Genomic DNA, 16,083 nt, shown 5'->3' on the forward strand with positions numbered 1-16,083 from the left:
AATACTAAAGCAAAACCACAATCAATACTAATATTGTCTAATAATATCAAATATTTAAATCAATACAAATAACACAATATTATGCATTAGCCTAAAGTCTTATGCATTCTAAACATAAAACATTAACTTATAGTCTTATAATGACTAATAACACAAAATATTAAGGTTTACAATACTTAAATTCCACATAAAAATAGTCATGATCCATCACTAATAACACAAAATATTAATTATGCATGATGACCGGGCCACCGGGCCGACTTCGGGTGACCCGAGCTATGGCCCGGACCCGACCCGAAATAATGACCGGGTCTATTTTTGAGACCCTAACCCGACCCTAAACCCGATGAAATCACACCAAATTAGCCCTTAAAGTGTTCGGGCCCGGGCCGAGCCGTCGGGCCGGGCCGGGTCTGTGCACCCCTAGTTGCTTCATTCATCTTCTTATAGTTAATAACCATTCTTCGTTTTCCCCTTTTAATTTCATTATTGTTTTCGACATAAAAGGCTGGAGCTGCATGAGGACTTTTATTTAATCTTATAATTCCTTTTTCCAAAAGATCTCTACATTCTAAAGAGAACTCTTCTCTATCTCTTGCAGAATAAGGAATTTTATTTGGAACATTTATCTCTTTTATAGGATCTTTTAGTTTAATGCTTACTAATTCGTTATTTGTATTTTTAATATCTAACGGATTTTCAGCACAAATTTCATCCAAAAGTTCCTCTATCTTTATTTCAAGATTATTTTTTGGAATGTTTATCTGAAAGTATAAATTTAAATAATATGTTTCTAATATAAAAAATATTTTAAATTTTAAGATCTTATCTATAGTAGTAGTTGGTATTTTTATACGTTTTGATTTTTGATTTATTGAAGAATCATGTGGAGCTTTTAAAACTATATATGTTAATTCTTGAATGAATGGATGATATAGTTTTAAAAAGTTATTTCCTATGATAAAATTCATTCCAGAATCTAACATATATATAGATGGAACAATGAACCTATAATTTTGAATAAAAATTTCAGTCATCTCTGTTTTTTGGTCAATTTTATGTATTGATTTGTCAGCTATTCTAACTCTTAATGGTTTCTTTAATTTTTTCCAATCAAGTTTTATATTTGAACTAGCAAAGCATTGTGTTGCTCCAGAATCTATAAAAGCATTTATAAATTTTTCTGTTATTTTTATAGTAATAAATGTGGCATTATTACTCAGTCTCTGAGTCTGTTTCTGAGACATATTCAAAAATATAGTCTAGGTTATCATCAGATTCCTCTAAAGGTTCCATAAAATAAGACTTAGCAATTTCTATTTGTTTAGTAAGATCTTTTTTATCCTTCTTTTTCGGACATTCATTTGCATAATGTCCTTCTTCTTGGCAATACCAGCACTTACAATTTTCTTTTTTATTTGGGCAATATTCACTTTTTTGCCTTTTGTTTTTATTGTTATTTCTTGTTCTAAAATACCTCTTTTTTCTCCAGTTTGGATAGTATTTTCTTTTTCTAAATTGGTATTTTCTCTTCCTTTGAAAATTTTTATTAAGCCCATATTTTTGGGGTATCTCTTCATTATCCTGACAGCAAATTCTAATTATATTTGCAAATCTTTTTTGAGTTGCTTCTTGCATACAACACTCTTTTATTTCCTCTCTTATTGCAGCGGTTGCTCCACCAAAATTATTTTCAATTGTCCCTCTATTTATTTCTCTTATAAATCTTCCCATTATAAATTCATTAGCAGGATATGAAAGTTTTGTTATATACATACTAAGATAATGATTATTATCTTCTTCTTTTAATTTGTAATAATGTATTCTATATTCACATATATAAGATTCCACATTACATAGATCATATATCTGGATATTAGCTAAATGATTTTTTGCTTCTTGATATTCTTTATTATAGACTTCTTGTCTATGATCTATAATATTTTTTCCAAAAAATTCTTTATATAGAATCATCATTATATATAATATCTTATCATAAGCTGTTGTTTTTGTTGCTAAATCTTCTATTATTTGGTTTTCTATTGATGTCATATAATCTCTTATAGTTCCTTTAGTATGAAATCCTATGTAATTCCAAATATCTCTTCCAGACAATTTACTAAGCTTTGGATTAGTAAAAGCTTCTAATAAAAAGGAATTCAACCAATTTTCGAAAATTTATTTTTCATTCTTTTTACAGTCTAAATCAAGCATTCTTTCTCCTTCCATTTCTTGGATTTTAGGAACGTACTTTGATGGTATTTTTGTATATTTTGAATCTTTATTTATAAACCCCTTTTTAAAAGCATAATTATAAAAACCTGTTTCCCATTTATATTGAGATTGGTTATCTTTAGATGTTCCAGCTTCATTTTTTACTTGTATTAGGATTGCTGGTTCTTCGTCACTTGAATAATCTAGGATGTGTTCTTCATTTTCTATATTTTCAGAATTTACTAATTCTTCTTCTATTTGAAATCCTTGTTCCATAATATTATTTTCTTGAGCCATTTTTAATTGTTTAAAAAGCATTGTAACTTCTTCTAACTTTTCTTCAATATTCATAATTTTAGTGGTGGTTTTACTTTTAGATCTGTTATGTTGATTATATTTTGAAATTTTTCTTCTTTGGGATTCTCTTTTTCTTTATTTCTTTGAAATTTTATGGATACTAATATTTCTTCAAGCATATCTACTATAGAATTTAATTGTGGGTTAAAAGTATGATAAAGATGTGGGGAATCATTTCCATGGTAACATTTCTTAGAAATTCCGTGTGAAAAATAAGTTTTTTCAGGTTTTTGAAGTCCTTCAATAAAACTTATAGTAAAATAAAGATTTTGAGAAAAATCATTTTGTATTGATTTTAAGAATTCGGTGTCATTACAGTTAACATTAGTTAAAATCATTAATTTTTGGTCTATTAATTTTGATAACTTGATTATTTCTTCTCTTAAATCTTCTAATTTACTTTTTTCCATTAGGTGACGCTTTTCTTTGTGAAGAGTTACAGTTTAAAGTGTAGCTTTAGAAAGTGTGATGTAGACAAATCTTTAAATCTGTACCAACTTTGATCTGTATACTAAAATTCTCCACAATTATTTGAACATTTTTTACATGATATCTTAGAGAAAATTTAATGTACGCTCTAGGAGAAATTAAACCACCTATACACTTGTTATAATTCGTAATAATTAAAATTTATATAAAAACCAAGACTTTAAAGTAATAATAATAATAACTGATTAGGTGGCAGATTTAGAAAAGGAAGTGCAAAAGCAAGCAGAACTAAGAGTAATGTATAGAAAAAGAATGGAAAGAACACAAGACTACTTGAGATATTGCCTTCAAATAGCACAAGAGAATGGAATATTGGACCTTATTGTTCAACAACCTCCTCTCTCTCATGCTTTAAGCTCATCCTCCATTATTGCAAGCCCTCAAGTTCAAATCCCCACTTCTACTACTACTACTCATCTTGCTCGTATCATAGATCAAGCCAAAATCAATGGATGGTACATTGATCCTATTGAGGTTAGTATTTCATTTTGTTATAAAAATTTTAGGGTTTTTAAAATTTATTATTTTTTACCATCACTTAGTCATTTATTAAATTTTTTTAGTCTAATTTTTTTGGTTTAATAATCTAACAACATACTTTATCTTATATTTTTAAATATTAATAGTTAAATGATGGCAAAAAAATAAATTTTAATGATCCACTCAAAATAATTATTTTTATATTATAATAAAAATTTAATTTTAATATAATGACACAAACATTTTTTAGGGTCTAATTATATTTATTCTTTTAATTTGAATTATCATTCAAATAACTAACCTAAAAACAGTTATATTTATTAACATGACAGTATATAATCGGGTATACATAATACTTTACAATTAATAGTACATTAAAATTAAAATCGGATATGTACTTATTATAAAATTTTTTGGCAGTGACAACGAGATTAATGAAAATTTGAATATAAAAAAAATTTAGAAAACTATAATATAAGCGAACTCAAATCAATTCTTTATATTTTTAATTTTAAAATTAAAAAAATTAGAATAATAAAAAGTTGTATATAATATATAGACTTCCAATTTAATTAGTTAGATTAATTAGTTAACTCTAATTGGCTACCCTCCTAATAATTAGTTTTCTTATATTTAACCTGCTTGTTTACACGGTGAAAACTTAGTGCAGTTGATTTTATGTGAAGTTGATAGTTGAGAGTTGGTAAATAAAAATTTAGTCAAATCAGTCAAATAATTTAACGGTTCTCAACTATCAACTTCACGTGAAATCGACTGCACTTTAGTTTTTACCTATTTACATAGATTCATTTGCAAGAGAAAATTGGGGAAGGAAGCACCGCAGACATATACAAGGGAAGATGGCGAGGATTTCAAGTGGCAGTGAAATGCATATCGCCAGAGTTCTTCCACACAAACCAAAACGGCGTCGTTTTCTTCGTTCAAGAACTCGAAACCCTCTCCAAACAACGCCATAGATTTGTTCTTCAGCTAATGGGTGCGTGCTTGGACCCTCCCCAACAAGCATGGATTGTAACCGAGTACTTAACCACCAATCTAAAAGAGTATCTGCATGGACCTGGCAATACAAGAAGCAAAGAGAGAGTGGTGCCACTCTCACCCTTTAGAGAGAGGATTGTCATGGCATTGGAGATTGCACAAGCCATGCAATATTTGCATCGCCAGAACCCTAAGATTATTCATCGTGATCTCAAACCTAGTAATATTTTTTTAGACGATGCGTTGCATGTTAGGGTTGCGGATTTCGGTCATGCCAGATTCTTAGGCGATCAGGAGATGGCTCTCACTGGAGAAACAGGTCATAATATAGCAATTTCATTTTCACAATATATTTGCATAACTTATCATAAAATTTTACATAACAAAAAAGGAAACAAGTTATCCAATAAACTTATTTTTTCAATGATATTGTCTGTAATGTCAAAATTAATTGTCTAATATTAATATATAAAAAAAACAGACAGAATTTACTTTATTTAATATTTAGGATAAAGTATTAAATTAGTCTCCTATATTTAGATGTATTTCTGTTTTGATTTTTAAGGTTTAAAGTATTTTATTTGAATTTAAAAAAGTTTTATTTAGCTTTAATGTAGTCCCACTTTGAGGTCAAAGTTAAATAATTAACGGAATGTCCTACATGACAATAGAACAAGAACAAGGTTGATAATATAGAGAACAAGTACAAGCTCCAAAGGCACAAAATTAATCATGGATGTATCAATATATTTATTTATCATTCTCCTTAGTTCTATAGAAAATATTTTATTTAAATTGAAAGAAAAATGATAAATAAATGTATTGATGCATCTATAGTTGATTTTGTGCCTCTAGAGTTTGTACTTGTTCTGCAGATTATCGACCTTGTTCTTATACTATTTTCATATAGAACATTCCGTTAATTATTTAATTTTGACCTCACGGTGGAACTATATTGAAGTTAAATAAAATTTTTTTGAATTCAAATAGGACACTTTAAACTTTAAGGACCAAAACAAAATTATACCCAAATATAAGAGATCAATTTAATACTTTACCCTAATATTTTTTACCTCTAATAACAATTAATAAATACTAAATAAGATAGGTTCTGTCTTTTTTCTTGTCTTTTTAACATTATCATAAATTAAAGGACCTCATTTTAATAATTTTTTTTAAAGTTATATACCAAGACCAAATTTGATAATATTGACATAATTTTAGTGGGCACCATATAATTAGTCTTTTTTTAAAATGTGCATTTGAGCCTAAAATATAAATATACTTCTTTCATCAATAATAATGATACTGTTTTTAATTTATATATGTTTGTTATGGTTAGGAACATATGTGTACATGGCACCAGAGGTGATCCGATGTGAACCTTACAATGAAAAATGTGATGTATACAGTTTTGGAATCATACTCAATGAGCTTCTAACTGGAAACCATCCATACATTGAGACAGAATATGGTCCCACCAAGGTATAATAATAATCACATCACATTAATAATCTTGAGTTGATTTTTGTTCTTATGATATATTACAGTATTACAATCACATCTATGGTTTATATAACCAATAATTAAGTTGTTAGACGCTAATTATGTCAATTAGCATAGTGAAACGATGGTAGTGTTTGTTGATTTTATTATTAGATTGCAATGGGAGTTGTGGAGGGTAAGCTGAGGCCAATGCTTCCATGTGATGATGATTCTAACCTAATGGAAGACCTAATTGACCTTATTAACCTTTGCTGGCATGCAAACCCATCAACAAGACCATCTTTTGAAGCTATCACACGTACCCTTGAAATTTATGTGAAGAAGCTCTATCAAACTATATCAACTCCTTAATTAATTAATTAATTAAGTATTCATTATTATTAGGTATACTTAATAAGTGCACATTGATGATGTAATAATAATTCACTAAAAAACTAATAACTCACACACTTTGAAAGAGGATTTGAGGGTATAGAGCAAGTGATTTGAGAATGAGAATTTTTATATTTTTACTATTTTTATTTTTAAAATATTGGGCAGGTATTTTTACTTTGCCCTAAAAGATCTATATTTTATGGTTTATTATGATCTACCAATTCCTGAAATTTGTACTAAAATTAGTTGAGTTAATTAATTTTATGTATCATCACTTTTGAGTCCAAGTATTAAAGTAGGAGCATTGCGTTGAAGTTTAATTGAAACAAATTCCAAACTATTGATTGATATTTGTTGTGCTTATTGATTTGAATTTTGAGCCCTTCAACCTTTGTAAATCTGTACAAGCAAATTCTTACATACTCTAACACTAATGAACACATGCATTATTATTATTGCATGTATTACAAAAATTGAATGTTGGCTCGGATCAACTTTACAATGCGTTTGGTTTGAGTAAAAATGGGAGAGAATTATCGACATGAAATTTACTTGTGAAAAATTTTCTCTCATCTTTACTCTAATAGACTAATACAAACACACGCTAAAGTTAAATTTAGACTAATGCAGTATTTGAAAGAGTATGCAAGGATTTCCCTATATTTATAGTTCCAAACTTTAGAGACGATAAGCCACACCATGCCCAGGAATAAATCTAGCATTTTCTTCTGTGTACACGTGACTTTCGTTCTTCAACCTGCGCCACCCATTAAATTATTGTCAAATCTCATAATTCGATATATTTTAGGTTAAATCAATTCGATGGTTGCTATCATTTTTCTAAATTTATAAATAAATTTTTTATATTTTAAAACTTTTTTATTAGATCTCTATTAGTTTTATATTTGTAATTAGATTTTTTTTAACAGTAAACGTTACAAAAATATTTTTTTCCATCTTATATCACATTATAACAAAAATTATTTTTAGTCTTTTAGTGATTAACTACTGTACGACTTATTAATTTATATTTTTACGGTAATTATATATTTTTTGTAACCATTAAAAATATTTTTACTGGCATTAAATAATTGTTGTTAGAATTTTTTAGCGACAAAATATAAGACGGTTAATGTCTAATTATCAATAATATATTAGCAATTATTTTTATTTTCGCTAAAAATAAAATAAATAGCTGCTAAAAACTGATTTTCTAATAGTGTCACTAGTGAATATGCTAAATATATTCTGTTAAGTTAAAGATTTTTGTAATAATAAGATGTGATATAAATTTAAAATTAGTATAAGAACTCAATAATTAAAAATTTTAAAGTGTAGAAATTCAATTATAAATTTAATAAAATTATAGATATTAATAGAGTAATTTAACCTTGTATTTTAATTTTCAACATTAAGCTATATATGTAGTTTTTTTAACTATTATATAAAAAGATAGACAAAAAACAGTTTGAATACTTTGATTTTTTGAACACGTAAAATCATAGATTATATACTGAAAAATATTAGAAAGTCAATATTTTTAACCAACACTTTATTTTTATACTATTAAACTGGTTTCAGAGTTTAGTATTTAAAATTTAGAGTGTCAACTAAGTAATAACAAAAAAAAAGGAGGAATTTTATTAAGAAGGAATGAACTTACGATTGTGAAACAGTCTTATTCATGGTAGCAGCTGATTGGAACCAAGCACCATTTAAATAAAGCAATTCTCCATCTATCCTTGCTTTGATTCTTTTGTCCATTTCCTCAGCACCAATTGATAATGGTTCATCAGAAGCCTAAATTGAATTAGCATATATGATTATGTAATAAAGAAGATTGATTCATTATTAATTACAGTTATAATTAATTAGAAAAATAAGCATAGTTTTTTAATTTTCACATACCATAACCCATCCCCATGTATCAGCAAAAGATGGTACATGAGTGGAATATACCATCACATCTACAAAGGATAAGAAAAAAAATTGTATTAAGCAGTTGAAGACCTGTTTGATTGTGTTATATATGGAAGTGAAGACCTCCTTGTGTGTGAATATACCTGCTGGTCCAGCCTGCACAAAATAGTACAATATTTTTTATTTTTAAAATATAAACTTATTATTTAGAAAGAACATTATCTTATGAAATCTTATATGTTTAATAATCATAATAATTTACCTGGGTGACAAAAATGCCATGATCATTGAGCTTGGGCTTCAAGATTTTCTCATAAAAGGATTTGGTGTAGAGTTGATAGCAAGGCCCATCTTCAAGTGGGTCAGCCAAATCTCCAACAATCACATCATACTTTTCCTTTCTCTTCTCCAACTCAGCCCTTAAAATGCAAAATTCATAGTCAAATTTTTTATAAGAAATATAGCAGAATNACTAACTGCTGACCAAAAATAATATATTCTGTTAGTCTTTTAGTATTTTTTTCATTTCTTTTAACACGAGAATATTTTTTTTTATAAAAACACTTTTAGTCATCAAACTAATTCTCTTAATTTAATAATCTAACAATATATTTTTAGCGACACTTTTACATTTTTTTCAATTATATATATACTTACTTGGCATCATTGATGACAAGGTCAAGCTTCCTGTGATAAAATGTCTCCCTATTCACAGTCAAATATTTCCTACAGAAATCTACCACCTCCTACAACAATTCAGAAAAAATTATTTATAATGAATTAATAATGCACCATGCTTTCAATATCTACATCATATATAGTTATCGTTATGATTTTTTTTTTCCTTTTAAATTGTCACCCTATCCATATATATATAAACTTTTTAAATTTTATGGATAGCTAGGATGTAGAAAGTAACCTGGTCTATGTCGCACATGACAACTTTGTCTATTGTCTTATGTTTGAGGGCTTCCCTAGCAGCAGAACCTTCACCTCCTCCCATAATAAACACCTTTTTGGGGCTGCCACAATAAAAATTTTTATTTATTTTATTGTGATAAATTATGATATGTGTATTTGTCATTTTTTTTAAAAGATATATGATCAACTGAATTATCATTTGCTATTAAATAAATCATAATATTCTATTGAATAATAGATAGTAAATAAGTTGATACAACATCTCATAAAAATAATTACAACAAACATTTCAATATTTTATGTCTCTTCATATTAGTCAAAGGCTAGAGTTCACCAAAAGCAAAAACCCAATCAAGCCCACCAATAGAAGCATATATAAAGCATGTGAAATATTTGTGATCTTGCAACTAACAATTTTTTAAAACGAATATGAAGTCAGTGTCGCCTAGTTAATGATTTTAGTATAAACATTTTTGACAGAGTTTATGAAATCAAATCAATCTACTTATCACTTTCTTTGAACAATAAAAGCTTAAATAAATTATACAAGTTTTTTAGGTAGCGTTTGAAAAAGAGACTGAAATAAGTTTCAGTATTGTATTTGATGTAAAATAAGAAGTAGAGACTGAAATAAGAATGAAGTTATAATTTAATTTGCACAAAAGGTAAAGTTGGTATTAATTAATTGAAAGGAAGTATTTTAGGTATAAAATAGTATTAAAGTTTCAGTCTTCGTCCCAAAAAATTTCAGTTTCTTGTATTTTCATTTTTTAAAAGTACTGAAATATTGAAATTTTGAGAACAAAGACTGAAATTTTAGTACCAATCTTTGGACCAATAAATATAATACTAAATCTCAGTCTTTCAGTCTCTATCTCAATATTTGAAATCAAACGCTATCTTAGTAGTTTAGGTATTTTCTACAAGTTTAATTTGTCTGCTCAAATTTTAAGAATTACATTACTCCTAAATGCAAATCTTAGGCATATTTTATAGCATATAATACTTCAAGAAGATCTAAAAGGAGAAAAATCATTAAGAGACCAAAAAATGGTTTTCATAAAAAAAATTATACATATAATATTAATACTTACTTGGGGTGGCATAAAAGGGAGGGATGAATCAAGCATTCATGATAAATAAACTCATCTGATTCAGCACTCTGCATCTTTCCATCAATCATCAAAGCCTATTCACAATATAAATGGAAAGAATAACATTATTTAAACGTAATATAACTGTATAAAAAGATTTTTTGCAACAGAATATGAACTATCATAAAATCTAATAATAATATAATTGGTATTCATACAGAGTAAAATGAATTACATGTTCAAAAATTATTAAATAATTATAACATAGATATATAACTAGAATAGAAGAGGGAAAAAAAATTCAAACCTTTCCAAAACGCTTTGTATCCAAAAGAGCTATGTCTTGGTACTTGCTAACCCCTTTGTGGAGGACCCTGTTGAAGATTAAAAAAAAAATGGTTGATGAAGTTACTTGAAACTAAAATTACTTTCAAACAATAAAGAAAATACTAAAAATGATTGTAAAATCTTTATTTGTTTTACTATTATAATGTACTAAACCTAAATTTTAATATAAAGTCTATTAGACTCTAGCTATTTCTAATTCAGATATATTCGATTTATTATAAAAATTTATAATTTAATTCTTATTAATTATTATTTTTTAGAAGAAAATGTAATAATCCTAAAATATATACTTTAGAATATTTCATAATTCTTCATCAAACATCAATCAGAAAAATAAAAATTCTAAAAAATCACCATAACAAAAATCATTTTGTGACAATAACATAATGACTACTATCTATCTTATTTAGCTTATGCTTTTGAAGCAATAATCATATATTTGTCATTATTATTATATATTATAATGCCAATTATATATTTTTTACGGCCATTAAAAAGATTTTATCGGCAATTATATAATTGTCACTAAACATTTTTAGCAATAAAATATAAAACGGCCAATGTCTAATTGTCGGCAAATATATTTGCGATTATTTTTATCGACACTAAAAATAAAATAAATGCCTTTTAAAAGTGATTTGTATAGTAGCGAATATTGTATTTGTTAAAAGCTAATTAAAATAATCTAATTAAAAATTTGATAAAATTATAAGAAAAAAACATAATTAAACCTTATGTTTACTATATAAAAAGTAACAGTGACATATACTTTTGAGATCATCATCAATGACTTCCTCATACCATGATGAGGAATCATAGTTACCATTACTTCCATTCTTTTGTTGATTTTCAGGGTCAAACCTTGAGAATTCATGGTGGTTATTATTATTATGAAGAATACCATTGCCATGGGTTTGTTGAGTTTCATGGCAAAATTTTGAAAAACCATTAACATAGAGAAGTTGAGGAGCCTCACCCATGTTTAATTGATTTTGCAAAAAAGAGATTCAGAGAAAAATATATGATATAGTCTAAGAATGTATGTATTTATTGTAGTGATGGAAATTGTTATTGGGGTGTGCCAATAGTGGGATGCACTCTCCTTTTATAGCTACTCCATGATGAATAAAATTAAATTATGAAAATTATGAATATTTTAATAGCATGATCCACTAGCTATAGTATATGGAATTAGTGGCGACATAAGTAATTATTCTGTTACCGACAATCATACCAATGTCACATTAATGCACCCTCCAAATTCAGCATTTGGACCTCACCAACCAGTATCTGCCCTTTGCAATAGCCAAAATTATTGCACTTAAACTACCATTATGCAACTTAATTAAATGTTACACTCTTCTTTTAGTGTGCACTTTAAGTAACCCCTATATTACAAAATAAAAATGCAATTTGATAGAACTTTACTCAATGTGTATTAGTTTCATTTTAATAATTGATGACAAAAACCTTAAATCATTTTTAATATTTTTTATTTTTAAATTTTATAAAAAAATAATAAAAATAATATTTTTTGTTTTAAATTTTTATTTTTTATATAATTTTAAAAATAAAAATATTAAAAATATAAAAAAATAAAAATACAAACTAAACGCATCCTTAGCTTATTAATATTGGAAGTTTCGTAGATTGGCTTTGTTAAACTTCGTCTTATGATCATATACAAAGTAGAAATTGAAAGTATTTTTTAAAAAGAAAAACTTACATTTAAACTAAAAAATATGTCTAAACAATTTTTAATTTCAACTTTTAAGTTTTAAAGGTCAATTTTTTTTCAATAAAATAAATCTTCCAAACAAGTGTTATTAACTACCAAAAAATATAAAATTTTAAATGTTGGAGAAAACCTAATATTTTTGCATAATCTTAAAACATGTAATATCTATAGGACAATATAGATTTTAGATACACTTACGTAGACTTAGTTTAAGAAAGTTTTTACTTTTCAAAAGTAATTTATAAAAGGTTAACTTTCAAAAGATAACTTTAAAAATTATAGCATTTATGTTTGATAAATCAAATTAAAAATAATTTTCAATTATCACAAGCAATAACAATTATATTTGATAAAATAATTTTTAAAATTTAAAAATATTATAATAGATATAAATGTAAGTATTAGATTTAAAAATTAGTTAACATATGAGGTTGTATTAGACTTTTAATTTTTAAAAAGCACAAGTCAACTTTAAAAAATTCTATCTTAAGTGCTTTTAAAAATACCCAATCTTTTAAAAATTGCAAACACAAACATATAATTTTTTTAATTTACCAAACACAAAATAAAAAATTTAAACTTTTAAAAAATACAAACACCTCTTCAATAAATTTTATCAAACCAAAATGTAATCTATACTCTCAACTGACGTAGGACTTCGCTTCTCATACTTAAATCTTCACTTAATCAATTATCAATAGATGTGAAATTTCACCTCGATATCACCATTGGTATCTCAACATAATCTTATAATTAGTTTTTCTATTAATCTTTAATCGGTATTCAATAAATTATCTTTGTATAATTGCTTTCTACTATTATATATTGTATCTGGTTTATATATTTAGTAAATGTTTTATTATAATTTGGAGTATATATTTAAATAGGTCTCTAAAAAAATAGTTGTCAGGACATTTTTATTTTCAAAAAAAAATTTTTATATAAAAATTTCTGAACTTTATAAAAATAGGACATATAAGTTCTTACCTTAATCAGATTTTTACTTAGACACATAGGTCATTAAAAATGTGATGAAATGACTTATATGTCTTACTTTTATAAAGGTTAAGGACATTTATGTAAGAAAAATTTTTAAGAATGAAAACGTCCAATGCAAAATTTTTTAGAGATCTGTTTGAATATATATTCTATAATTTATAAGATCAATTCTCATTTGTTAGAGATATAACTATTCATGTTACATTTTTCTATCTGTTTAAGTTTTTGAAAAAAGTGGTTCTACGACATGATATTATAATTTCTACGATCAAAAGGTCCATAATTCAATCCTTGTTGAACAAAAAAAATAGCATAAAATAAATAAAAAATAAAAAAAATCTATATAAACCCAAAATAAACATTCTTATTTAAAAAGATGTGTTATCTCTTTCTATCGGTTTAAATTTTTGACAAAAGTGATTTCATGACATTATTTAAATCGTCTTACAATGTATGTCATTTCTAAAATTTAAACTCGAAACCAATAGTATAATTAAAAAAAAGAATTTATTTTATCTATACTTGATATTTGTTAATACCCCAAAACAATGTAACTCTCTAGGATTGGTGGTACACATTGGTGTACCAATGTACTAGAATGGTGCTGGTTGGTTTTCTCTTTTGTGGTGGCTACAAATATGCCATTGCCATTGGCAAAGCCTAGCTGGTAATCCATAATCATATTTATCCATTAACGTTAGACATTGATGTTGTTCTTGTTGTTATGCATGTGTGGACAAATTTAAACAACTTTTTGGGTGCCTGCTTGAACAATGAAGAAGTAGGAATCACCAATTAGCACGCGCGGAAAGTTGTTGGAGGTAGGAATATAATCAATGAAATTTTTTTTGATCCAATTTTGGTGCATGCAATGGTGGTGCTGATTGTGGGTGGGACCCACAAAAGCATGCACACGAGGGCAACAAAAAGTGCCACGCGGATACACATGTTATTGTTTCATTGGATACAAAGGATAATTTGGTAGGCCCATTAACCATGTTGGATATTTTTATTTAATTATATGAGTGACCACCCATTCATTTTATATGGTGTGTTGTGGTCAAGCCAATCTTTGATAATACCACCCACAATGTGTTTCTGTCTATGTGTTACTAGTGGGGGTACTATTCATGTCAATCCCCCTCCCAATTTTAAATCTCCAATTTTTTTATTTTATTTTTTCTTAGAGTCAATTATTATTTAAAAAATACATAAAAATTAACTTTTATATTAACCAACATCAACTAATTTTATTTTTAATATTTTTTATTTTTTAATATTAAAAAATTACTATAAAAAATAATATAATTATTGACGGTCAAATTTTCTATCAATAATTATCAATAAATTGTTGTTAATAAAATAAAATAAAAATATTAAAAATAAAATATTAAAATCGACGATTATGTCGTCTATTATTTTAATAACCTTCTAGCATTTTAATATTATCGTCGTATCACGGACAAAATGTTGAAAATTTATTTGTAGTGAAGGTTAATTAGGATTTAATGTTTAAGGCTTTAAGTTGTAAAGTGATTACTGACAGTGAAGAATAAAGTTATGACAATATTAAGAGTGGTGTTGAAAAGAAAATTAAAAAAAAATGTGAAAAACAGTTGGGAATATTTAAAAAAAGAATTGGCTAAATTTAGATTATGTTAACTAATGGTATATTGTTTCTCAGCGGAATTACATTATTTATTGTCAATAGTAATGAGTTGCTATTTGCTAATATCTAAGGGTTTTGAATTGTTAAATTAAATCTAATTTTTAACAAAATATTTTTATTCATATTATAAAAAATCAAACACGTTATAATCAAATGCTTAAGTAGACTTGGTTATGTATATCAACTTTGTTAATTAGACTCTACTAGTTGAATATGAAACAATAATTGAAAATATAGTATTATGGACTTCCAACTTAATCTAATGATAAAAAAAAAATATACGAAAGTTTTAGAATTTAATTGAAAGCATACAAAAATGACAGAACTGATAAAAATAAATATTATTGTAACATCTCAACTTATAAATATTGTCCATTTTAACATTTTAAGTTTTACGATTTTGTTCTTGACGGTAAAGGTAATAGTAAATTTTTTTTTCATCCATCAAAATGCTATTTGGCCAACCGTGCCGAGCTTTCCACAACGGAGAAATTTGGAGAGGAATACTGTGAGAACATAAAGATGATATGACGCCACATCTAGTTCAAAACTTTAAGGTGTTAAGTTAATGGGTCTCTCGTCTTATAAACTCTTCTTTGACGTGGGACTAATTTCAACACTCATCACACTTGCATCACTTTTGTCGGGAAGACTTTCGATGCTTTACCTTGAATACTTCTTAAAACCAGACCGATTAAACCATCGACTCTGATACAGATGAGAAGACACCACATCCAACTCAAAACCTTAAGATGTCAAGTTAATGGGTCTCTTATCTTATAAACTCCTCACTCTTCCTTACTTTCTTTGAGGTGGGACTAACTTAACACTCCTCACACTTGCAACACTAACAATTATTGTTAATGTTGCAAGTGTGAGGAGTGTTGAAGTTAGTCTCACCTCAAAGAAAGCAAGGAAGAATGAGGAGTTTATAAAATAAGAGACCCATTAACTTAACACCTTAAGGTTTTGAT

The 16,083-nt window shown here is 26.7% G+C and overlaps 2 protein-coding genes across 2 annotated transcripts in view; one reads left to right on the plus strand and one right to left on the minus strand.

Annotated features, from left to right (window-relative positions):
* Nucleotides 1–6,396, plus strand: part of LOC107495465 (serine/threonine-protein kinase STY13-like) — an 11,907-nt gene extending 5,511 nt beyond the window's left edge. Inside the window, exons 2-5 of the mRNA XM_016116613.3 lie at nt 3,250–3,534; nt 4,345–4,858; nt 5,882–6,024; nt 6,199–6,396. Coding sequence (XP_015972099.1) covers nt 3,250–3,534; nt 4,345–4,858; nt 5,882–6,024; nt 6,199–6,396 — 1,140 coding nt within the window. The remainder of the gene's footprint in view (nt 1–3,249; nt 3,535–4,344; nt 4,859–5,881; nt 6,025–6,198) is intronic.
* Nucleotides 6,397–6,729: 333 nt separating this feature from the next.
* Nucleotides 6,730–11,765, minus strand: LOC107495634 (thermospermine synthase ACAULIS5). Its single transcript, XM_021125477.2, has 11 exons — nt 11,599–11,765; nt 11,473–11,520; nt 10,663–10,766; nt 10,356–10,450; nt 9,260–9,362; nt 8,998–9,086; nt 8,603–8,759; nt 8,421–8,496; nt 8,329–8,387; nt 8,084–8,220; nt 6,730–7,177 (listed from the first exon to the last, which is right to left on the minus strand). Exons 1-11 carry the CDS (start codon nt 11,681–11,683, stop codon nt 7,099–7,101), a joined length of 1,032 nt encoding a protein of 343 aa, XP_020981136.1. The 5' UTR covers nt 11,684–11,765; the 3' UTR covers nt 6,730–7,098.
* Between the last annotated feature and the right edge of the window lie 4,318 nt (nt 11,766–16,083).

Source organism: Arachis duranensis, chromosome 6 (assembly GCF_000817695.3).
Source record: "Arachis duranensis cultivar V14167 chromosome 6, aradu.V14167.gnm2.J7QH, whole genome shotgun sequence".
NCBI lineage: Eukaryota > Viridiplantae > Streptophyta > Magnoliopsida > Fabales > Fabaceae > Arachis > Arachis duranensis.